Source organism: Pseudonaja textilis, chromosome Z, assembly GCF_049901715.1.
Source record: "Pseudonaja textilis isolate UNSWEBS1 chromosome Z, rPseTex1.2, whole genome shotgun sequence".
Classification (NCBI taxonomy): Eukaryota; Metazoa; Chordata; class Lepidosauria; order Squamata; family Elapidae; genus Pseudonaja; species Pseudonaja textilis.
The window spans coordinates 122,843,270-122,867,043 of NC_142008.1; the positions used below are offsets into that span (position 1 = coordinate 122,843,270).

Below are 23,774 nucleotides of genomic sequence, written 5' to 3' on the forward strand. Positions count from 1 at the left end.
CTCAGCAGGGGGTTGGACTAGAAGACCTCCAAGGTCCCTTTCCAACTAAGTTATTTTGAAGCATGGAACGGCTCCGCTTCAAGCGTGAACTCCCCCTTCCCGCCCCCACTCCCAAAACAGGCTGGCCGCAAAGGCAGGAGGACAGCGGCACCCCCACTGGCGCTTTCCCCAAGCCGCCAGACCACCTCACCCATCATCCACGGGAATAGCAGCGCTTCGCAGAACACCACACCCCCATCCCTATCCTCCTCTGCTCTTTCACTTGCAAACTGGCCATCACCGCCCCGCAGCGCTTGGCAAGGTTCAAATAGCGGGACCACCAGCCGGGCGGGGAGGCTCTTATTAAAACGGAGCCTTCAACAAGCACCTGCCCATTCCCGTTTAGAGGTGGACTTCGGGGCCGGGCACTGACGTCACCCCTCTTACCTGCTCGCTCGTTCGGCGCTGCAGCAGGAGCAGCGGCGGCAGCTCATCGCTGGGGCTTCGCGCTAATTGCTTTGCAAGGATCTCGGATCGCGCTACTCTCGCCTCCGCTCCCCCGCCGCCGCCGCCGCGATGTCTCTCCTGCTGGAGACGGTGGGTTTCTTCCTGAGCATCGTCGGGTGGGCGCTGCTGGCCGTCACCCTCTTCAACAGCTACTGGAAGGTATCCAGCGTCTCAGGCAACATCATCACCACCTCTACCATCTTCGAGAACCTGTGGCAGAGCTGCGCCACCGACTCCACCGGCGTCTACAACTGCTGGGAGTTCCAGTCGCTGCTCGAACTGCCAGGTGAGCGGTGGGTGTGGGAAAGTGGTGGGAACCTGGCCGGGGAGGATTGGCGACCCTCCCCCCCCCGGAAGGATCTCCCCGGGGAAGGGAACGAGGGCGTTTGTAGTCCGGTGCTCCCCAAAGCCATTGGAATTTAAAAAGAATAAAGAAACATTTTGAGCCATATTGTTTTACCTGTTAGTTTTTTCTATTCTGTTGTATTTACACCACAAAACTAAACTTTAGCTGCAACTTCTAGATTCCAGACTGACCCACCCAATTCATGCATTCATGAAAATGTGTGGCTTCTTTGATTTTAGCTTAGTGCAGTCTGGACTAAGATGTCAGACACAATGTAGGGTCTCCTGCTTAGGCGGGGGATTGGACTAGATGTCCTTCAAACTCTGATTATCTGTATCGATTTGGAAAGGAACCCGGGGATCGAATCGAATCGCTTGCCCGGAATGCTGATCTTCCCCAGCCGTCGATTGGAGCGAGCAAAGGTGCACCTTTCCCGCGCTCGGAGCCCGATCGGGGAATCCAGGTTGATTCCCAGATCTCGAGCCGGCTTTAGGGAATCCTTTTTTCTTTTTCTTTTTGGGGGGGGGCTCCCCTAGGTAGCTGGAGTTTCCCGGACTAGCCCTTCCAGAGATACCCATCGTTCTTGTGTAGCTCCAGAACGAGTTTGTCGTCCAGGCGCTCTGGAGGAATCCGGGCTGTTGGATTGAGCCTTTGCCTTTTCTTTGCCTTCGGAAGTTGTGGGAGCTGAATTCATCACTGGAAGATTTCAAGAAGAGATTGGACTGCCATCGGTCAGAAATGGTGTAAGGTCTCCTGCTTGGACTGGGGCTGGGGGCTGGACTAGATAACCTCCAAGTTCCAACTCTGTTCATCTGTACCCCCATTCAAACCGCGTCTCTTCCCCGCTGTACCTCAGTGGCGCTGAGTTGTGGAGAATTCTGGGAGTTGAAGTCCACAAGTTTTTTTAAAAAGTTCAAGTTTGAAATAACGCTGCTTGGGCGTGCAGCAAACAGGTGGCTTCGATGCCATTTATTTAAATCAGGGGTCTCCAAACTTGGCAACTTTAAGACTTGTGGACTTCAATTCCCAGAGCTGAAGTCCATAAGTCTTAAAGTTACCAAGTTTGGAGAGCCCTGATTTAAATCGTATTCCGACTCCTGCAAATAAATCTCTTGCAAGCAACCGCAGAACAGTCTTTTACCGCTCAATTAATACGAGCAATTCAGAGCGTGCCACCTTATTTTATTGTAAGCCTGAACTGCAAATCCTTGAGTCTCTCTATTAAGGTGTATTTTTACCCCGTGCCCTTTATCCTGCCTACCTGTGCAACAGGTAGAAATGCAGCAAATGTTTTGCTAGGAACCCAATGGGAAATCCCCCTTCCATGCCTAATGATGATCCATTGGTGTAGACATATTTCTTTGGTCATCTAGAGACAAAGCTGCTTAAATTTATTTTATTTTTTGGTCCAGAGTTGATTTTCCATGCCAAGGTCAACTTCTTAAAATCAGGCAAGATATTTTTCTAAGGGCTAAAATAGCTTTTTCCACGGCTGCGAGCAATCCATATATCCCTTGCTTATTTCTCTCAAAGCCAACAGGGGGCAGCAACGAACAATTATCTATCGTGGGGTGGGAAACCTATTAAGATTAGAAATAGCTGTAAAAGGAGGATTCGATCCCGATATAAAAACAATTATAGGCCGATTTCACTGTTAAGCACCGACTACAAAATATTTACTTCTATTATAGCAAGCAGACTAAAAAGAATGCTAAACGCACATATACATGAAGACCAAAATGGATTTCTCCCGACCAGACAAATTAGGAACAATTTAAGAACAGTACTAGATGTCTTAGAATTTTATGAAGCTTACCCAGAAAAACAAATTGCACGTATGTTTTTAGATGCAGAGAAGGCCTTCGACAATTTTAATTGGCAATTTTAATCAAAAAAATTTATAATATGAATTTAGGCACCAAATTTGAAAATATTATAACAACTATTTATGATACACAACAAGCTAATATTATAATAAACGGGAAATATACCCGCTCAATAAAAATAGAAAAAGGAGTCAGACAGGGCTGCCCACTCTCACCCCTGCTCTTCATATTATCATTAGAAACATTATTAATGCGAATTAGACAGAACCCAGATATAAAAGGATTAAAGGTTAAGAAAGAAGAATATAAGTTGCAAGCATTTGCGGACAATATGATTTTTTTCATTGAGGAACCAATAGAAAGAGGACAAAAATTGATGAATGAATTAGAACAATTTGGAGCAGTAGCAGGACTCAAAATTAATAGGAAGAAAACTAAACTAATGACTAAAAATTTAACAGGAAAACAGAAAATAGAGTTAGAAGAAGTTATGGAAATGCAAGTGACAAAGAAAGTTAAATACCTAGGAATATGGCTGACAGCACATTGTAAGACACTTAAGGAAAATAATTATGTTAAATTGATGCAACAGGTAAAGAAGGATTTAGAATCATGGGGTAAGTTGCAACTTTCATTATTAGGTAGGATCGCTGCCATTAAAATGAATATTCTTCCAAAATTTCTATATCTATTTCAGACGATCCCAATTAAAGTATTCAATTTTTTTTTGAAGAACTCAACAAAATAACTCTTAAATTTATTTGGCAAGGAAAAAAACCTAGAGTAAATTTAAAGGCAATGCAGGATATGAAGAGCAGGGGAGGACTGGCACTTCCAAATTGGGAGTTGTATTATATTGCTGCCTCTTTAGTATGGTTGAAGGAATGGGTGAATTTAACTAACAAGAGAATATTATTTTTAGAAGGCCATGATTTGCAGAGGCGGTGGCATGCTTTTTTATGGGATGTAGGGAAAACTAGTCAAAAATACTTCCACAGACATCTAATCAGAGACTCATTATTAATTAATTGGAAGAAAATACGGAAAAAACACTATTTAAAAGTACCAATCTGGATTTCAACAATGGAGGTGATGATCCACCCAAACAATCTGGATATCAGTAAAATGATTAAATATAAGGATCTATTGGATACACAAGGAAATTTGAAATCGAGGCAAGAACTTCAAGAGTGAGGACAAAAAATTGATCAGTGGGCATACCTTCAAATTCAAAGTAGATACAAACAGAACAAGAAAGAATTCAGAATCAACAATAAACTCCAGCAATTAGATAAAATTTTATTAGGATCAGGCAAAAAAATATAACAAAATTTTATAATTATTTATTAGAAGTCGAATTAGAAGAAGAAATTGTAAAAAGGAACATGATTGTCTGGAGTAGGAATGTAGGATGTAGCATCACCTTAACAGAATGGGAAAAGGTCTGGGGTAGAAACAATAAGATCACAAAATCGGTAGCATATAAAGAAAATGCCTATAAAATGTTTTATAGATGGCACCTTCCTCCTTCGAGATTAACGAAGATGCACCCCAATATGAGTCCGAATTGCTGGAAATGCAAAAAAAAAAAAAGAGGGAACTTTTTTCCATATGTGGTGGTCCTGTACAGAAGCTCAAAAATATTGGCAGAAAATTAAAATTTGGCTGGAAGAAATGACAAAAGAGCAGATCAGAATACAAACCAGAGTCCTTTTTGTTAGGGATCTTTGACAAACAAATATCAAAAAAAGCGAAATACATAATAATACACATTTTGACAGTGGCCAGATTAGCCTTTGCCCAATGTTGGAAGCAGCCTCAGGTTCCATCAGAGGAAATAATCATTCAAAAAATCTCAAGCTGTGCAGAAATGGACAAATTAACTCTGGCACTAAAAAATAAAGACACCTCAATATACTACAATAGCTGAAACTGCTGGTACAAATGGATAGACCAAAGATAGATTTTACACTATAAGGTAAAAGAGGATAGGATAAACCCATAGCAGTGATATACAGATATATGTAAAGATTAGGTGTGGGTATATGGCATAAATTAAGGGTTATTTAAAAAAAAAGAGATCTTACAAACTGTTGAAGATGAGAATGTTTTTAATTGCTTTCTATTTTTTCTTTCTATTTTCTTTTCCTTCTTTTCTTTTCTTTCATCTGTGTATGTGTTGTTGATTTGTTTTAATTGTAAAATTAATAAAATTTATTTATTAAAAAAAAAGATTAGAAATAGCTGTAAACATATTTTTGGCCGTAATAGCCGTTCTCGATGCCAGCCAAGGCTATATTTTAGTCAGTGTGCACATCGATATCCTGGTAAGTTGTTTGCGGAACCAATTGCAGAGGTTCAAACAGCCTCTGGGAAAAGTTGTGAGATTCTCACCCACTGTTGCCAACTTTTCACAGCCTGTTCCCTTTGCAACTTTGCATGGCTGAGCGATTGGCTTGTAGCTTTTGCACAAATGGGGGGTGGTGGGAAATATGGCTGGTTCGGTTTCGCCTAAGTGTGTTATTTGAACTTAGCCAGCCTGGTTTGTAAACCATAGCTGGATGGTTTTAGTGTCTCGTGGGAAGCCAGCACACCACGGTCAAAGCCACTGGTAGTGAAATTCCTCAGTTCACGACCAGAATTGAGCCCAACATTTCTGTTGCTAAGTGAGACGGTAATAAGTGAGTTTTGTCCCATTTTACAACCTTGTTTGCCACAGGTGTGCAGTGAATCGCTGCGGTGGTTACCTTAATAAACACCAAGTGTGGTGGTCACTTAATGACAGTTGTTAAGTGAATCTGGCAAAACCTGTTGATTTTGCATGTTAGAAGTTTGCAAAGGGGGATCACATGACCACCATAAAGATGATTTAAAAGTAGCTGAATTTTGATCATGTGACCCTAGGGATGCTGCAATGGTTGTAAGTGTGAAAAACACACATAAGTCATTTTTTTCAGTGCCATTGTCACTTCAAATGGCCGTTAAACAAACTGTTTTAAGTCAAGGACTACCTGTACAATGAAGTCATCCAGAGAATAGCAATAACAACAGCACTTAGACTTATATACCGCTTTATAGTGCTTTCCCGCCCTCTCAAAGTGGTTTACAGACTCAGCATATTGCCCCCAACAATCTGGGTCCTCATTTTACTCACCTCGGAAGGATGGAAGGCTGAGTCAACCTTGAGCCTGGTGGGATTCGATCTGCCAAATTGCAGTAGGAGTAGCTTGCTGCATCACCGAAGCTCTGTAGCCACTTGTGGAATGCGAATGCAATTGTCATGGTAATGTATTATGGATTTAGTTATCAAAGCGAGCAGGTAAAATGTTCAGAGTTTCTGAAAATGTTCAGGGTTAATATGGACTAATCCAGGAAAAAAAAAAAAACCTATCGTGTCTGTTTGCAAAAAAGTCTCTTTTTATGTCAGGTGAGGAAGAGAGCCATGATAGTTTCTGGTTGTAAAAAAAAATCAAGGAGTTGGGAAGCACCTTTTTAGATTGCAGATAATACTTGACTCACAACAATTCATTTAGAGACAGTTCAAAGTTACAACGGCAATGATCATGTGAAGTGTTAATACCACTTTATAAGGCCTTGGTAAGGCCACACTTGGAATTCTGCATCCAATTTTGGTCACCACGATGTAGAAAAGACATTGAGACTCTAGAAAGAGTGCAGAGAAGAACAACAGAGATGATTAGGGGACTGGAGGCTAAAACATAAAAAGAATGGTTGCTGGAACTGGGTATGTCTCGTTTAATGAAAAGAAGGACTAGGGGTGACATGATAGCAGTGTTCTGATAGCTAAAGGGCTGCCACGAGGAGGAGGGAGTCAAGCTATTCTCCAAAGCACCTGAGAGCAGGACAAGAAGAAATGGATGGAAACTAAGGAGAGAAGCAACCTAGAATTAAGGAGAAATTTCCTGACAGTTAGAACAATTAATCAGTGGAACAACTTGTCTCCAGAAGTTGTGAATTTTCCAACACTGGAAGTTTTTAAGAAGAGATTGAACAACCATTTGTTTGAAGTGGTGTAGAGTTTCCTGCCCAAGCAGGGGGTTGGACTAGAAGACCTCCAAGGTCCCTTCCAACTCTGTTATTCTATTCTATACAATGAAAAATAACTTGTGACCTTTTCTCACACTTACATCTCTTGCAGCATCCCCATGGTCACATGATCAAAATTTAAAGACTTGGCAACTGACTCATATTTATGACGGTTGCAATGTCCCAGGGTCACGCAATCCTCTTTTACGGCCTTCTGACAAGCAAAGTCAATGGGGATGCTAGATTCACTGAACAGCCATGCTACTAAATTAAGAACTGCAGTGATTCACTTAACAACGGTGGCAAGAAAGTCTGTAAAATGGGCTAAACTCACTTAGCAACTGTCTTGCTTAGCGACAGAAACATTAGAATCAATTGTGGTCATAAACTGAGGACAACGTCTGAGGTAGCACTCCATCTTGCGACATTTTGTTGAAAATCTTAGGGTTTCTTCCTTGCTCCTGTTCATGATCTTTTTTAAAGTCCCAAAGGTGCTTTTATCCAGGAGACAACTAGACTTTCCTGGGTTTTTTTTCTTTGAAGATGTTTCACTTCTCATCCCAGAGGCTTCTTCAGCTCTGACTGGATGGCGGGGAAATGAAAGGATCTATATTCCTTGCATCCTTTTTAGAGGGTCATTGAGGCCACTGAGAGGTCTGCCTGTGTCCTCGGGGTGACTTGAGTGGTGTAATGGTTCCTGCAGTCTGTGATTTTCCCTCTGGAAAACCGTTCATGCTCCCACACTGTTCAAATCTTCATAGAATCTCTTTCAAAATGCTGCTCTGTCACTGGATGAAAATGGCCATCATTTGCCAGTCTGTGGTTGACAGCAATTTGCGACAAGAAGGGAAGATGGGCCGAGGCAGAGAGGATTCTGCCTAGGACAGAAGATGGAACACTTGGCCTGAGACCATCCCCTGTTCAAAGTACAGCTGGGGTGGAAGCGAGGAAATAGCCCCATTTCTCCTTGCTTCCTGGTTAATATTTGTTGCTACGCCTCTGTCAAAACAACAGGCCTTTTGTTGGGATTTTCTTCTGCCACAAAGAGGCAGGATCAAAGTTGAAATGACAAGGCAAGCTCCAAGGATCAAGAGGTTTTTCCCTTCCCAAATTTCCGTCACCTTCCAAGTTTCCATAGATGCCTTCATTTCTTGGGGTACGTGTTGGGGTGTGTGTGTCTTTATAATAAAACAAACCCTGAATGCTGACATCATCTGGAAAGACAAAGAAAGACCCTTCTTCCCACCTGAGGAGCTGGTAGTAAGGAGAGGATTGCGGTGTGAAATCTAACATCACCTAATTGTGGCATTTGTGAGTTGATTTCTGGGTCCAGAGAGCAGTCTAGTCATTAAGGAGCCAGGCGAGAAACGAGGAGAGTGAGAGTTCAAGTCCATCCTTGGTCATAAAAGCCATCTTTGGGCCAATCACCAGGAGATTGTGAATACTAGTCCCCTCTTAGTCAGATGGGTGACTTTGTGCTAATCACCAGGAGATTGGGAATTCTGGTTCCCAATTAGTCAGCCAGTTGACTTTGGATTAATCACCAGGAGACTGGGAGTTCTAGTCCCCTCTTAGTCAGCTGGGTGATTTTAAGCCAATCACCAGGAGACTGGGAATTCTGGTCCCCTCTTAGTCGGCTGAGTGACTTTGGGGCCAATCACCAGGAGATTGTGAGTTCTAGTCCCACCTTAAACATGAAACCCATCTGGAAGACCGGGCCAGTCCTCCTCTCTCGGCCCAACTCACCTCACAAGGTTGTTATTGTGTGGAAAAGAGGAGGAGTCTTAGATATGTATGCTAGCTTGAGTTATTTGTAAAGTAATAAAGGTGCAATAAGAGAAATAAAAAAAACACATTTTTTTTCCTTCTCTTTCCACGTGGCAGCTTATGCCTGCATTTCTCAATACCCATTTCCCCCAACTTAATGTCCTGCCAATATGCTGACTGAAAGCTCCATTATCCCTAGCCCGTGGGAATTTGGACAGGTGAGACCTCCACGTTGGGAGCGTTTCGGGTGGTGGCTAGCTGGCTGCATATTTGTTTGTTTTTTAAGGAACTAACATTTGGGAGTCAGTTGCATAAACTAGCCATTTGTCCATGGATTGGTGTGGCTTCAATCTAAACTGTTGCTACACAGGACCTGATTATGTTCTGGGTGAGAGAAAAAGGAATGCCAGTGTAGTTTGAGACCATTGACAGAAGAAAACAAACAGGGCAGTTTTTTTGGAGGGTGGAGTTTATTTGCTCAGCAGATAAGTCAAGGATGTTATCAACATTGACCTAAAGGTAACTCTTTATAAAAAAATAAACATTTGGTTTGGGCATATGGGCGATGAATTGTTTTGGCAAGGACCAAGGTTTTTCAGCCATTTGCGGTTAGCTTCAATCTGCCATGAACTGTACTGGGCCTTCTTTGTTGTCACTTGATTTAAAAACCATCCAGCCATTCTGAAAGGTAAATGTTTGTCTCAGCAGTTGAGTCAAGTTGAATTGGCCAACTGATGCTAACTCAGTCTGTTGGGAAAATCTGCTTCCTTGACTTACAACCGTTCATTTTGCAACAGTTCAAGTTTCTTAAATAGTAGCTGGCAGTGTGCTGCATCTGCCAAAAAGGCCAACATAGGCCTTGGCTTCATTAACAGAGGGACAGAATCAAGATTACATGAAGTGTTAATGCTACTTCATAAGGCCTTGGTAAGGCCGCACTTGGAATCCTGCATCCGGTTTAGGTTGCCACAATGTAAAAAAGATGTTGAGATTCTAGAAAGAGTGAAGAGAAGAGCAACAAAGATGATTAGGGGACTGGAGGCTAAAATATATAAAGAACGGTTGCTGGAATTGGGATGTCTAGTTTAATGAAAAGAAGGACTAGGGGTGACATGATAGCACTTAGCAATAGCACTTGGACTTATATACCACTTCACAGTGCTTTTATGGCCCTCTGTAAGCGTTTTACAGAGTCAGCCTATTGCCCCCAACAATTTAGGTTTTACCTTTTATCCACCTCAGAAGGATGGAAGGCTGAGTCAACCTTGAGCCTGGTGAGATTTGAACTGCCAAACTGCAGGTAGCCAGCAGTCAGCAGAAGTAGCCTGCAATACTGCCCTCTAATCACTGCACCACCACAGCTCATCATGATAGCAGTGTTTCAGTGTCCAAGGCGCTACCATAAAAAAGAGGTGGTCAAGCTATTCTCCAAAGCATCTGAGGCAGGAGAAGAATCAATGGGTGGAAACTAATTAAGGAGAGAAATAACCTAGAACTAAGGAGAAATTTCCTGATAGAACAATTAATCAGTGGAATGACTTGCCTCAAGAACTTGTGAACGCTGCAACTCTGGAAGCTTTTAAGAATGGGGTTGGACAACCATCCAATGGCTGAAATGGTATAGGGCATGGGTCTTCAACCCCCGGTCTATGGATCGGCACTGGGCTGCGTCATGCCAGAAACTGGGCCCTGCAAAGAAGTGAATTTTCATCCATGGGATGCAGGCAGTAGGTGAAACCATACCCGCTCCGTTCCATCGTAAAAAACACTCCATGGAACTGGTCCCTGGTGCCCCAAAGGTTGAGTGCTGTTTGATATAGGGTCTCCTGCCTGAACAGGGGGTTGGACTAGAAGACCTCTAAGGTCCCTTCCAACTTCATTATTCTGTTACAGTGGCACTAAATGAAGTGACTTATAACTGGTCCTTATGACTGTCGCGACATGACCAGACTGGGCACTTGGCATAAATCCTGGCATCATATGATCCCTGTTGCAATCTTCTCAGTTGACTTCCAACAAGCAAAGTCGACTGGGAAAGCTGGTTTTGCAGAACAACCACATGATTTCATTAACAACCAGGATATAAAGGCTGTAAAATCAGGTGCAGCTCACATAACAACCACCTTGCTTAGCAATGGAAATTCTGGTTCCAATTGTGGTCATAATTTAGGGACCACCTCCATTACCCAAAATAATTTCAAAGAAGTCCTCTTGCTTGAAAATGTAATTATCTTTCAATTATACTGTATTCTATAGTAATATTACGAGGACAATACTACAATACCAACTACATTCTAGGCAGATTTTCTAATCTGCAGCTACAGATCCTGTTTATATAATTAGAGCAGGCATAATGTTCCTAAAACTAGGGTGATGGCTGTAATATATATAATATCTATCTGTATGTCTGTCTATCTATCTATCTATCTATCTATCTATCTATCTATCTATCTATCTATCTATCCAACTACCTACCTACCTACCTACCTATCTAAAGATAATCTATAGATAGATATCTAGATAGAGATATAGAGATAGATAGATACCGCAGCACAGATAGATAGACAGATAGATATAGATAGATATAGAGATAGATAAATAGATACTATAGAGTAGATAGATAGATATAGATAGATTGATATAGATAGATGGATATAGATATAGATAGATACCTTAGATAGACCACAATAGATAGATTTGCAGCATGTCACACTTCAGACAAATAACTCTTCCAGTGAGCTGAAATTTATTTTCCAGATAATGATAATAATAAAAAATAAATTTTATAATAAATTTTCCTCCGGTGCTCATGATTTCTTAAAAGCTCTGCCAGTTCTAATTTCAAGAACAAATGTCTTGATTTCTTTAAAATACATTCTACGAATCTCTGCATTATCTCTGTGTGCCATCCTTGTTTCTTCTTCATTAAACATCAAATCGGAATTCTCTGGAAAACAACCTGAGGGGAGGATGAAGAGATACAGTGCACCTTTCCAAATAAAAAATAAAAAAAGAGAAAAAGAATTGGTATTAAAAGGAAAAGTAATCCTCTGTCAGTGATACATTGACCTGGAAGCATTTCTACATTTGACCAAAAATGTTACTGCTTGAAAAGTATTTAGAAATTTAGACTTCCTATACTAGTCTATATTAATGTCCCATGTGGCAGGCTTAAATCAGTTCTTCTCAACCTTGGCAAGTTTAAGATGTGTAGACTACCAGAATTCCCCAGCCAGTATGCTGACAGGGGAATTCTGGGAATTGAAGTCCACACATCTTAAGCTGCCATGTTTGAAAAACACTCATTTAGAAGAAGCATGTCTCTGAAATCAGAGTGCCTGTCTGATCACATTAGGTACTAATATCACGCTATAAAGCCTTAGTAAGACTAGAGTACTGCATCCAGTTTTGGTCACCACACTATAAAAAAAATGTTGAGACTCTAGAAAAAGTGCAGAGAAGAGCAACCAGGATGATTAGGGGACTGGAGACTAAAACATATGAAGAATGGTTACAGGAACTGGGCATGGCTAGTCTAGTGAAGAGAAGGACCAGGGGAGGCATGATAGCAGTCTTCCAATATTTGAGGGGCTGCCACATGAAGGAAGGGTCAAGCTATTTTCCAATGTACCCGAAGGACAGACAAGGAATAACAGATGGAAATTAATCAAAGAGAGAAGCAACCTAGAATTAAGAAGAGACTTCTTAACAGTGAGAACAATTAACCAGTGGAACAGCTTGTCTCCAGAAATCATGGGTACTTCATCACTGGAGGTTTTTAAGAAGACTCTAGACAGTCACTTATCTAAAATGGTATAGGTTCTCCTGCTTGAGCATGGGGCTGGACTAGAAGACCTTCAAGGTTCCTTCCTTCCAACTCTGTTATTCTATTCTATTCTATTCTATTATTTTATTTTATTTGTTTGTTTGTCAAACAGGTACAAGATAACAAGTATAAGTATGAACATAGACAAGAACAAAGGGAGTAAATATAGATAAATGGGAAAGGTAAGACAGGTAAGCTTATGCATGCTCCCTTTAAGGACCTCTTAGGAATGGGGTAAAGTCCATGGTAGACAGTTTGAGGTTGAAGCTGTGAGGGGCTGAGGCTGTCACAACGGAATCAGGTAGGGCGTTCCAGGCATTGACCACTCTGTTGCTGAAGTCATATTTTCTGCAATTGAGTTAGGAGCAGTTTACCTTGAGTTTATATAAAGGAATGTACTAATGGTACATTAAGCTTGTGTGCATTCCTTCCTTTTATCAGTTGCGCATCCCTCCCTCCCTCTTGTCTATATAAAATAAAAACATGTTACTTTTTAAAAGCCAGTGGAAACAGCTGCACTCACTATTCTCCTTTTTTGTCTCCCCTCTAGCTTACCTGCAAGCTTCGCGGGCCCTCATGATCACTGCGTTGGTCCTGGGTTTCTTAGCAATTGTGACTAGCATGTTGGGCTTACAGTGCACCAAAGTGGCTGAAAACAACCCCAATGCGAAAGCCAAGTTGGCGGTCATCGGAGGAAGCTTGTTCATCCTGGCTGGTAAGCTTTCTTCTCTACAGGTAGTCCTCCGCTTACGAACACAATGGAGCCCCGATTTCTGTCACTAAGGGAAACATTTATTAAGTGTGTTTTTGTTCCATTTTATGACTTTTCCTTAGCACACAGTTGTTAAGTGAATCATTGCATTTTGTTAAGTTAGTAACATGATGGTTAAGCTTCCCTCACTGACTTTGCTTGTCAGAAGGTCACAAAAGGGGATCACAGGACCCCGGAATACTGCAACCGTCATAAGTATGAACCAGTTGCTAAGTGTCTGATTTCCTCCTCCCCAAGTTTTGTTTTATTAATATACAGTAATATATAAAAATTCCATTTCAATCAAACTGTGTTGTCTGGGTACAATTGTTTTTAGACAATTCTAATCAAGGTGTTTACAATAACATCACAATAACATTAATACTGTAGTAACAATAATATTCTGTTTGTCCATTTTAACAAATTTCCATTTTAACATTTATAAGTGTCTGAATTTTGATCATGTGACCATGGGGGATGCTGCAATGGTCGTAAGTGTGAAAAATGGTCATAAGTAACTTTTTTTCAGTGCCACTGAAACTTTGAAAGGTGACTAAATGAACTGTACTTGCCCTGGCTGTTCTCATTGGGTGTGATTAAGAAAGTACATATAGTCCTCGATTTATGCTCACAACTGAGGCCAAAATTTATGTTGCTAAGTAAGACGGGTTAAGTGAGTGGAGCCCCATTTTACGACCTTTTTGCCACTGTATTGTTAAGTGAATCTGACTTTCTCCATTGGTTTTGCTTACCGGAAGCCAGCTGGGCAGATTACAAAGGGTGACTTTTTTGCATCTGGTTTTGGTCACCTCATTATAAAAAAAGATGCTAAGACTTTGGAGAGAGTGCAGAGAAGATCAACAAAGATGATTATGAGACTGGAGGCTAAAACATATGAAGAACAGTTGCAGGAATTGGGTATGTCTAGTTTAATGAAAAGAAGCACTGGGGGTGACATGATAGCAGTCTTCCAATATTTGAGCGGTTGCCACAAAGAAGTGGGGGTCAAGCAAAGCACCTGAGAGCAGGACAAGAAGCAATTGGTGGAAACTGATCAAGGAGAGAAGCAACCTAGAACTAAAGAGAAATTTCATAACAGTAAGAACAGCTTGCCTTCAGAACTTGTGGGTGCCCCATCTCTGGAGGCTTTTTAAAAAAAGAATAGAATAGAATCGAGTAACAGAGTTGGAAGGGATCTTGGTAGTCCTCTATTCCAACCTCCTGCTTAGGCAGGAAATCCTACACCACTTCAGACAAATTGTTATCCAATCTCTTCTTAAAAACTTCCAGTGTTGGAGAATTGAAGACTGGACAGCCACTTGTCAGAAATTGTATAGGGTCTCCTGCATGAGTAGCGGGTTGGACTAGAACAGGGGTCACCAACATTTTGGATCTCAGGGACCACCAAACTCATAATTTTAAATCCCGCAGACCAGAGACCTGGGAAAATCCCAAAGAAAGTCTGCAGGAAAATTCCCCACTCTGTTTTCCTACCAATTGATCATTCTTTATTTGGGGTCGCAGGATACCATCTCCAGCTCTGTTCTCAGAGAGAGGGGGGGGGGAGGGAAGGAGGGAGGGAGGGAGGGTGAGAGAGAGAGAGAGAGAGAGACAGAGACAGAGACTTTTGGCTTCATGCAAGGAAAGCAGCAGAAGCAGCAGAAGTCTCTTTTTCTCTACCACAAACTCCGCCAGAAATGAGTCTTTGTGAGACTTGTCGCACTGGAACAGCCTCTTGGAGCAGGATGCCTTGCAGGGTCCCAAAGACATATTTCTGGCAGAGTTTGGGGGAGAGAAAGAAAGACTTTTGCTGCTTTCCTTGCCTACATCCAAAAGCAGAAGAAGGAAGGAGTGGAAAGAAACAGCCCAGTGGCCAGTCCAGGCGTGTGGGGCAAGTGGGGAAGTTCCCCCCTCTGCCCTTCCCCCCCTCCCCTCACTACCTTGTGTGATTCGCAATGCAAGTGATGCAACCCTTGTGTTCTCATGCGGCCTAGATTAATTGCTTTGAGGGGTGCTTTGGGGGTGACATTTCTCTGTAGATCACCGAAATCTTCTCACGGCCCACCAGTAGTCCCTGGCCCACTGGTTGGTGACCACTGGACTAGAAAGCCTCTAAGGTCTCTTCCAAATCTCTCATTCCATTAGTCTGATTGCATGACCCTGTCCAAATTTTGATCACATGACATCACGTGGCGACAATGCAATGGTGTGGAAAATGGTCACAAGTCACTTTTTTCAGGTGCTGTTGTAATTTCGAGCAGTCACTCTACGAACTGCTGTAGTTCAAGATCTACTTGCATTCATTTGATGTATTTCTGGAGAACCACCCATCATAGCTAGTACGGTGTGGTAATCAAGATGCTAGGAGGACAAAGACCCACATTCAAATCCATTGTCAGTTAGGGAAATTTACCTCAGGCTACCTCACAGGCTTCTTGTCCTGGGAAAATCATTGTGTAAATGCCCTAGAATTTAAATTCAACCTATGTTCCATATATATTTTTCCAAAATCATCAAAAGGAGAAGCGAGTGACAATATGTCCCAAAGGTGCTTTTTCAAGAGGCAACTGGACTTGTCCGGTTTTTCCTTGAAGACATTTCACTTCTCATCCAAGAAGCTTCTTCAGCTCTGACTGGATGGGTGGGGAAATTGATTTATACTCCTTGCAGACAGCTAGTCATTTACTTTCTTTTTAGAGAGTCGTTAAGGCCACCTGGAAGTTTATCTGTATCCTCAGGGTCACCTGAGTAGTGCAGGGTCTCTCCCCAAATATCTTTTTTTTTTCTATTCAGGTCTCTGCGGGATGGTGACCGTTTCATGGTACGCCTTCAATATCACCGGGATTTTTAACCCGCTCTTTGTCGGGACAAAGTAAGTATCCAACACATGGATCCATATTCTTTTTTCTCTCTCAGTGTAGCCTAGGTCTAAGGTTGAAAAAAGAAAATGGCAGGATGGATTTTAGTGATTTATATTTTATATTTTATTTATATCCTGCCTTTAGGCAGCCTGGTGGCCTCGTGGTGAAAATGCTTGCTTCCCACTTGGAAGGTTGAAAGTTCAATCCTAGGTAGTAGCAGATGTTTCTCTCTTAGAGCCCAAAGAAAAAAAATATGTACTATGAACTCTATGTAGGCATCAGGGAGGGCATCTGGCCAGTAAACACTCTGGTCCAACTAGTTACCCCAACTCTATCCTGAATTGAGGGATTACAGAGTTGTAAAAAGAGAGTTTTATTTATATCCCCACTTTTATTATTTTTTCAAATTATTCAAGGTGGCACACATATCCAACACACCTTCCTCCTGTTCTCCACACAATGCCAACCATGTGAAGTGAGATGGGCTGGGAGAAAGAGGGACTGGCTGAAGGTCACTCAGCTGGCTCTCCTGTCTAATATGAGACTAGAACTCACTGTCTCCCACTTTCTAGCCTGCTGCCTTAACCACTAGACCAGTGGTTCCCAAACTTTTTCAGTCCACCACCCCCTTGGTGCTTCAAAGTCATCCTCAGTGCCCCCCACCCAGGGGTGGGGATTCAAATTTCTTAACAACTGGTTCTGTGGGTGTGGTCTAATTTGTGGGTGTGGCTTGGTGGTCATGTGACTGGGTGGGCGTGGCTTTCTGACTGGGCATGGCTTGGTGGTCATGTGATTGGGTGGGTGTGGCCAAGTGGCCAGGTGACTGGCAAACCAAATACAAGTGGTCCTCATTTAATGGCCGGTAGCTTAGCAAGTGTTCCAATTTATGACTGACCTCCCCAGAGCTACTTGACCTGTTTTTGGAGTTTTGAGAGTCATGCGCGTGTGTGTGTGTGCGCAAACACAGACACAGACACACAAACACACTCTACCTTCTAACCCTGCAGGAGCAGGTGGTTGGAATAAATATCTCATTCTCTTTCTTTCTTTCTTTCTTTCTTTCTTTCTTTCTCTCTCTCTCTCTCTCTCTCTCTCTCTCTCTCTTTCTTTCTTTCTTTTTTTCTTTCTTCTTTCTCTTTCTTTCTGTCCCTTCCTTCCACTCCCCCTTTCTTTGTCTATCCCTTTCCTTCCTTTCTCTTCCTTTCTCTCTCCCTTTTTCTTTCTTTACTTTCTTGTCTGCTCCTTCTCTCTTTCTCTCTTTCTCTCTTTCCCTCTCTATCTCTTTTTTCTTTCTCTCTCTCTCTCTCTCTTTCCCCCCCTCTCTCTCTCTATCCCTTCCCTAACCTATCTACCTATTTTCTGCCTAGGCAGGCATGGCCTAATCTGTCAAAGGTCTGGGCTAATCCTGCATCACCACGTTTCCCCTTTCAGAGGCCCCAACCCTTAATCTCCACATTTCCTCCTCCATGACCACCTCTTTCATCATTCCACAGCCGTGACTTTACCTTCCTCCCGCGGCTGGCTGCCAGGGAAGGCAAGCCAGGACTGAGCCATTGTTGTCGCTGGGCTCCCCACAGCCCATGTTGCCCTTGTCATGAATGCCTGCAGCCGCCGTGTTGTTGCTGTTGTTTTTTGGGTGCGGCTGGACTGCAGCGAAAGGCTGCTTTTTGCAGTGAAAATTACCGACCACTGGCTTGGCTTTGCTTTGCTTGCTTTTCCAATGCGCCACTGTGGCCACATTCTAGGTGCTGGCCCCGCAGGTCTATCTCAATGAGCATGCACCCATGGGACTTGCCCAAGCAAGTCTGATGCAGTCAATGAATGAGCCTTCATGCCTGGTGCCTAGAACACGGCGGCAGTGGCGCATTGGAGAAGCAGAGCAAATCTGGAGGTTGGTAATTTTCTCTGCAGAAAGCCTCCAGATGCCACGTGTTTTTCTAGTGTGACTGGAAAAAAAGTTGCGGCGTCTGGATGCTTTTTGAAGCGAAAATTACTGACCTCTGGCTTTGCTTGCTCTGCTTCTCCAATGCGCCGCTGTGGCCATCAGCGATTGTTGCTCATGAGCACAATGTCGTGCACATGCAATAAGGACTGACTGGGCAGGGAATGGAGGAGCAGGTGGAAAGGAGCGGGGCCAGCCAGGGGTCCGTTTTACTGGTTTTCTGAACTACCGGGAACTGTAATGAACTGGTAGAATCCAATCCCTGAATTGCGCCCTGTGAGGGGCTCACATCCAGCACTCCTCTGCCACTCTCCTTGCCTCTTAGTCCTCCCCTAAGGAACCACTACACTAGACCAAACTGCCTCTCATTTACATTGCATCAGGCTCCTTGGAAGAGAGTAAGACATATCCTTATGACTGGTTGCTTAGTGACTGTTGAAAGTTACAACAAAGAGACCTAGGGACTACTTACAACATATATTTGAAGTCACAATGATTAGGTCTCACTCACACACAGAGACACACACAGAAATCGAAGTCCAGCAATTTAAAGCCATTTGCTGAAAACTGCCATTTACTTCCTCGTTTGAATAAAATTGCTTCCCTGACAGCCGCAAAAGAGATTATAAAATTGGGTTGATCCCATGACTGCTCCATTTTACAACTATCATAACTTATGACTGCGATGGGCAGACTCCTTTGTAGTCATAATCAAGAACTACTTGTAGTGTACAATGACTAAGATTACTTAGTTTCTCAACCCTGTCATTGATTTGCTTTGTTTTGGGAGGCTGGGTGTGTGTGTAAGTTTTTATTGAGATGGCAGACAGATCTTCTAGGTAAGTTGAGAGTTACAACTTAAAGTTCTTATGATAGAAAAGCAAGTGGTATGAAGCCCGCAAGATGTGGAAAAATAGGCCATTCCTCCTCTTTGTTTCAACATAACAATACGGGCTAGTTGTGTAGCATCTCTTTTGACCTGTTCTTGTCTTTTAAAGATACTGCCAATTTTTTTTTATATGGAACGGAATAGAAATAGAATAGAATAGAATAGAATAGAATAGAATAGAATAGAATAGAATAGAGAAGAGAGTAGAATAGTGTAGAACACAATAGAGTAGAATAGAATAGAGAATAGAAGAAAGTAGAGTAGAGTAGAGTGAATAGAATAGAATAGAATAGAATAGAATAGAATAGAATAGAATAGAATAGAATTCTTTATTGGCCAAGTGTTATTGGACACACAAGCAATTTGTCTCTGGTGCATGAGCTCTCAGTGTAAATACAAACAACAAAGTGATACATCATAGATCATAAATCATAAGAGATAAACAACAATTGATAAATCATAATATACAATAGAAGAAGGTAGTAGGAAAGATGAGAAGCTGACAAGGATAATAGCAATACAGCCCACTACATAGGTAAATATCTTTAGGCCTAAGAGTATGCTGTAGGAGTTAGGTATTCAGCAGAGTGATGGCAAAAAAGTGATTATGAAAAAACTATCTTTATGTCTAGTTGTTTTGGCATGCCATGCCCTATAGCTGGCATCTTAATGAGCCCAAAATGAGGGATTTTAACAATTCCCTGTTCCAATTGCAGAAAGTTGAAAGAGACTGTTGGAATTCTTTTTTTTTCTGATGAGATGGAATAATTAAACAATTATTAATGTTGCCTTTGGATCCCAAGTTAAGTTCCTACTTAAAGATGTTGATTGCTAGGGGACTTTTGAGCCAAACCTTTGACTGAGCCCACCCTTCCTGATAGATCCAGAAAAGTGAAATATCAATGCATCAAACAATCAACCAGCCCACCAATCAATTTTATCCCTTTGTTTATTCAGATACGAAATTGGACCTGCCCTATATCTAGGCTGGAGTGCTTCCTTGCTGGTGATCATTGGAGGCTGCTTTCTGTTCAGTTCCTGTCGGAACAACTCATCCCAGGAGAACAGGTGAGAGGATAGGGCTGGTGTGTCTCATACAGGTAGTCCTCATTTATGACCACAATCGAACCCGACATTTCTGTGGTTAAGTGAATTTCACTCCAACTTATCACCTGTCTTGGCACAGTTGTTAAGTGAATAACTGGAGATGTTAAGTTAGTAACGTGGCTGCTAAGTGAATCTGACTTTTTGTTCTGACTCAGCTCCCCAAACATGACAAACCCTCTGAAGTTAACTCAAAGATTCCTTTATTAGGAGTGCTGGCAGCCTGGCAATAAATTTCTATCTCACCGCAAGCTAACTTGTCCGTCCGGCCAGGAGATGAATAGTTGTCTGCCACAAATATTCATATCCTCCCCCTGCCTTTTATCCCCAGAGATAGGGTGGTTGCTTCGCTAGCAGTGGTGGTTCTTCTTTCCCAAGGATCAGCCCATAGATTTCCATCACTCTCCTCTCCTCTGCCTTCCACGCATCTGCGCCTCAGGCACTGGACCCAGCTATTCCTCCTCTTCCCCATCAGCCACTTCCAGGCCTGGTTGCTGTTGACTCTCCATCTGAGGGCTGACGGACAGCCCAAGGTCTGCCTGTCACTCTCTGACAGCTCCATTCCCTCTTCCTCCTTGGAGCTCTTAGGTTGCCTGGATGCTGATTCTGACTCCCATGCTTCCTTCTCTTCATCTGATTCAGCTGCTAGAGGGGCCAGGCAGCCAACAGGCCACCACATTTTTACTTATTAGAAGGTCACAAAAAGGGGATCCCTTGACCCCAGGACACTGCAACGGTCAGAAATCTGAGTCAGCTGCCAAACCTCTGAATTTTGATCACATGCTGCAACAACCATCAGTGTGAAAAAATGGTCATAACAAGTCCCTTTTCTTGTTGCTGTTGTAACTTTGAACGGTCACAAAATGAAGATGTTGTAAGTCAAGAACTACCTGCACTTCTCTGAAACCTTATTGAATCCAAATGCTGATATCTCCCTCTTCTTCTCCTAGCTACACTTATCCCTACAAAGCCCCGAAGAGTGGCACGTCGGCTCACAACCCCTCCGTCTCTCGTCCCCGCAGAGAGTCCAATGCTAGCAGTAATGGCAAGTATGGTAAGAATGCCTACGTCTAACCTGGGAAATGGTGGATCATTTTGAATGCTTTCCTGGGAACCCGGTAGGCCGAAGACTCTTCCAAAGATGACCAGTTACCAAGGGAGAACTTTTTTTTATTGTTCGGTTTGGACTTTCCTACGTTGTGAGGATGCTCTGAACCTAAGGTGGACTGAAGGATATTTCTGGGTCAGATCCTGGCCAATATTACATTGGGCAAAGTTATTTATTGCCAAGAAGTGTATAATGGACTTTTAATATACATATACATACATACATACATACATACATGTGTGTGTGTGTGTGTGTGTGTGTGTGTGTATCTGTTCAGCACGGATGAAGATTGCTTCTCAGATTTTTGATGTCCATTGTTCAGTAGTATTGATGTGACCAATGACGGGGATTGAAACTCAAGTTAAATCACCTCCTGTCACTCAAGGGGACATGAATGTATGTGTGAGAAACTGATCCATGCTTGGAGGACATCACAACTGGAGGCCTTATTCCTAATTCAAAATACTAGGATATCCCTAATACAGAATGGCGATTGACCTCCCAATTGGGTGTATATGTTTCCCTCCAGTCAACATTTCTAACGGCTGGAAGTGCTAAATTGTGTGTTTGTGTGTGTGTGTGCATGTGTGAAATCTTTTTAGGGGAAAATGGAAGTTAACCATTGGATTGAATGGTACTGTTATTACGATTGCCTAAAAAAATAATCTCAGCAAAAGATCAGCATCCAGGAAGGCCTTAAATTTTGAAAAGAGTGCCATGTTCGCAACCCTAGCAACTTTGTGTTGTGTGGACTTCATTTCCCAGAATTGCTGAGTGGGGAATTCTGTGAGTTGAAATCTACCCATCTTCAAGTGGCCAGCCAAGGTTGAGACACATTGGACTGTGGCTTATTTTGATTCGTTGTCTTCTGCGAGTTGACTGTCTTGGGTTGGAGAACTTCAATCTATGGATATTCCACTAACCCACCTTTCCCCAAAGCAATATATAGGATGGAGTTTAGTAGCTGGCCATCTGCTTCTGCCAATAATATAGAGAGCGAGCTTGAGATCTTTAGAAGAAAATGGACCTGAATAATTGGTTTCCATTTCTTCAAGAACAGGGCTATCAACACAAGGCCTGTGGGCGGGATCCGGCCTGCAATTTGGTCAGATCTAGCCTACGGGACCATCCTGGAAAATTTAAGAGGCCAACCCGTGTCACTTCAGCCCAGTCTACCCAATTCCAAGAAGCAACAATGGGCCAGCATGGCTTTGGCCCGGTCTACCCAGTGCGAAGAGGAAACATGTTTAGCAGTTTGGGGAGTGGCGGCAAGCTGGCCACGCCTACCCAGTTGGCCACTCCCAGTGAGTGGTGGCAAGCTGGCCACACCCACCCAATTAACCCCCCCCCACACACATCCAAGTCAACCACAGCCCTATTGTGGCCCTCAATGAAATTGAGTTTGACACCCCTATTCAAGAAGGAAATGAAGGTACAGCCAACCGAAAGAGGGAATCCTCCCCATTTTGAGATCTGACAGACTTTCAAATACTTCATAGGCTTTGGTTTCTCAACCCTTAATAACTTAAGTCATGGGGACTTCCATTCCCAGAATTCCCTGCCCAGAGGGATTCTGGGAATTGAAGTCCACCCATCTTCGACTGTAGAGCTTGAGAAATGCTGTTTTACAGGATTCCTCCTTTAGATTATTATTGCACAAAAATGTTAAGAAGGAAACTTGACAGGAGTTTTAGCAGCAGCTATTTATTTTTGGGCTAAGTATTGATCAAATCGGAGGCGCTGAGCAAATGGTGACTTGGCTTCCTTCCTACCTGCCACAAGAATTGGAACGACATGAGGGTGTTTTGAATTATGCCGCATCTTGGAACCACAAGCTTCTGCTACCTGGCTGCTGAGGAGTACAACTCAAGTTTATTGTCATACGTTTTTAAAAAAGAAAGAAGTAAACATGTCTGTGACCTGTTTTATATAAAGACACACTGTTTGCAACTGCAGTACCCAACTTGAGTTGTTGTCTTTGGAATTTCAACATGGAAAGTCAGAAAGGGTGGGAGGGGAGATCAGTGAATTAATCTTACTGAATTCAATGATCTAACCAGATGGATGGGGTTGCACAGTGGAGCACACGCGCATTTCCACCTCATCTCTGGTTTGAGCCCAGCCATATCACATTTATAGCACTTAAGACTTACATGCCCCTTCACAGTGGTTGATAGCACTAAGGGATTTACAAAACCAGCCTACTGTCCCCAACAATCTAGATCCTCGTTTTATTGACTTTGGAAGGATAGAAGGCTGAATCAACCTTAAGCCGGTATGGATTGAACTCCTGGCTGCGTGCAGAGTTAGGCCTGCAATACTTACTGCATTGTAACCACAGCTCTTGCAATCTGGCATTCGTAAAAATATTGTACTAAATCCATGTGCTTCTTGTTCACATATGAACTGTTCCGGTTGAAGATTTGAACTAGGTGTGTTCAAATTAGAACTCGAGAGCAGAGTTCTAATCTAACACTAGCTAGAGAAGACCTCCTTGCTAGCTTTAGATTGGTCACATTGAACCGATCTGCCCAATCTATATTTGGGTTTGTTATGGGAAGAAAATCAGAAGAGACACAGCCTTGAATTCTGGAACACAAGCCAGGATGTAAATTTACATACTGTCCTTGATTTAGGAAACATATTTGGGGCCAGGATTCATTGCTAAGGCCAAGGTAGTTGCTAAGTGAGTTGTGCCTGATTTTTAAACTGTTTTGGCCATGGTTCTTAAGCAAACCACTGCAGTCATTAAGCGAATCACATGGTTAAGCAAATCCAGCTTCCCCAATTGACTTTGCTTGCTGGAAGCAGGCTGGGAAGG

The 23,774-nt window shown here is 42.6% G+C and overlaps 1 protein-coding gene across 1 annotated transcript; it reads left to right on the forward strand.

The window, feature by feature from the left end:
• The first annotated feature begins 436 nt into the window (after nt 1-436).
• On the forward strand, nt 437-22,908 carry CLDN15 (claudin 15). Its single transcript, XM_026720542.2, has 5 exons — nt 437-772; nt 12,849-13,013; nt 15,843-15,921; nt 19,699-19,809; nt 20,796-22,908. The coding sequence occupies exons 1-5, from the start codon at nt 556-558 to the stop codon at nt 20,917-20,919; spliced, it is 696 nt and encodes a 231-aa protein (XP_026576327.2). The 5' UTR covers nt 437-555; the 3' UTR covers nt 20,920-22,908.
• The last annotated feature ends 866 nt before the right edge of the window (nt 22,909-23,774 follow it).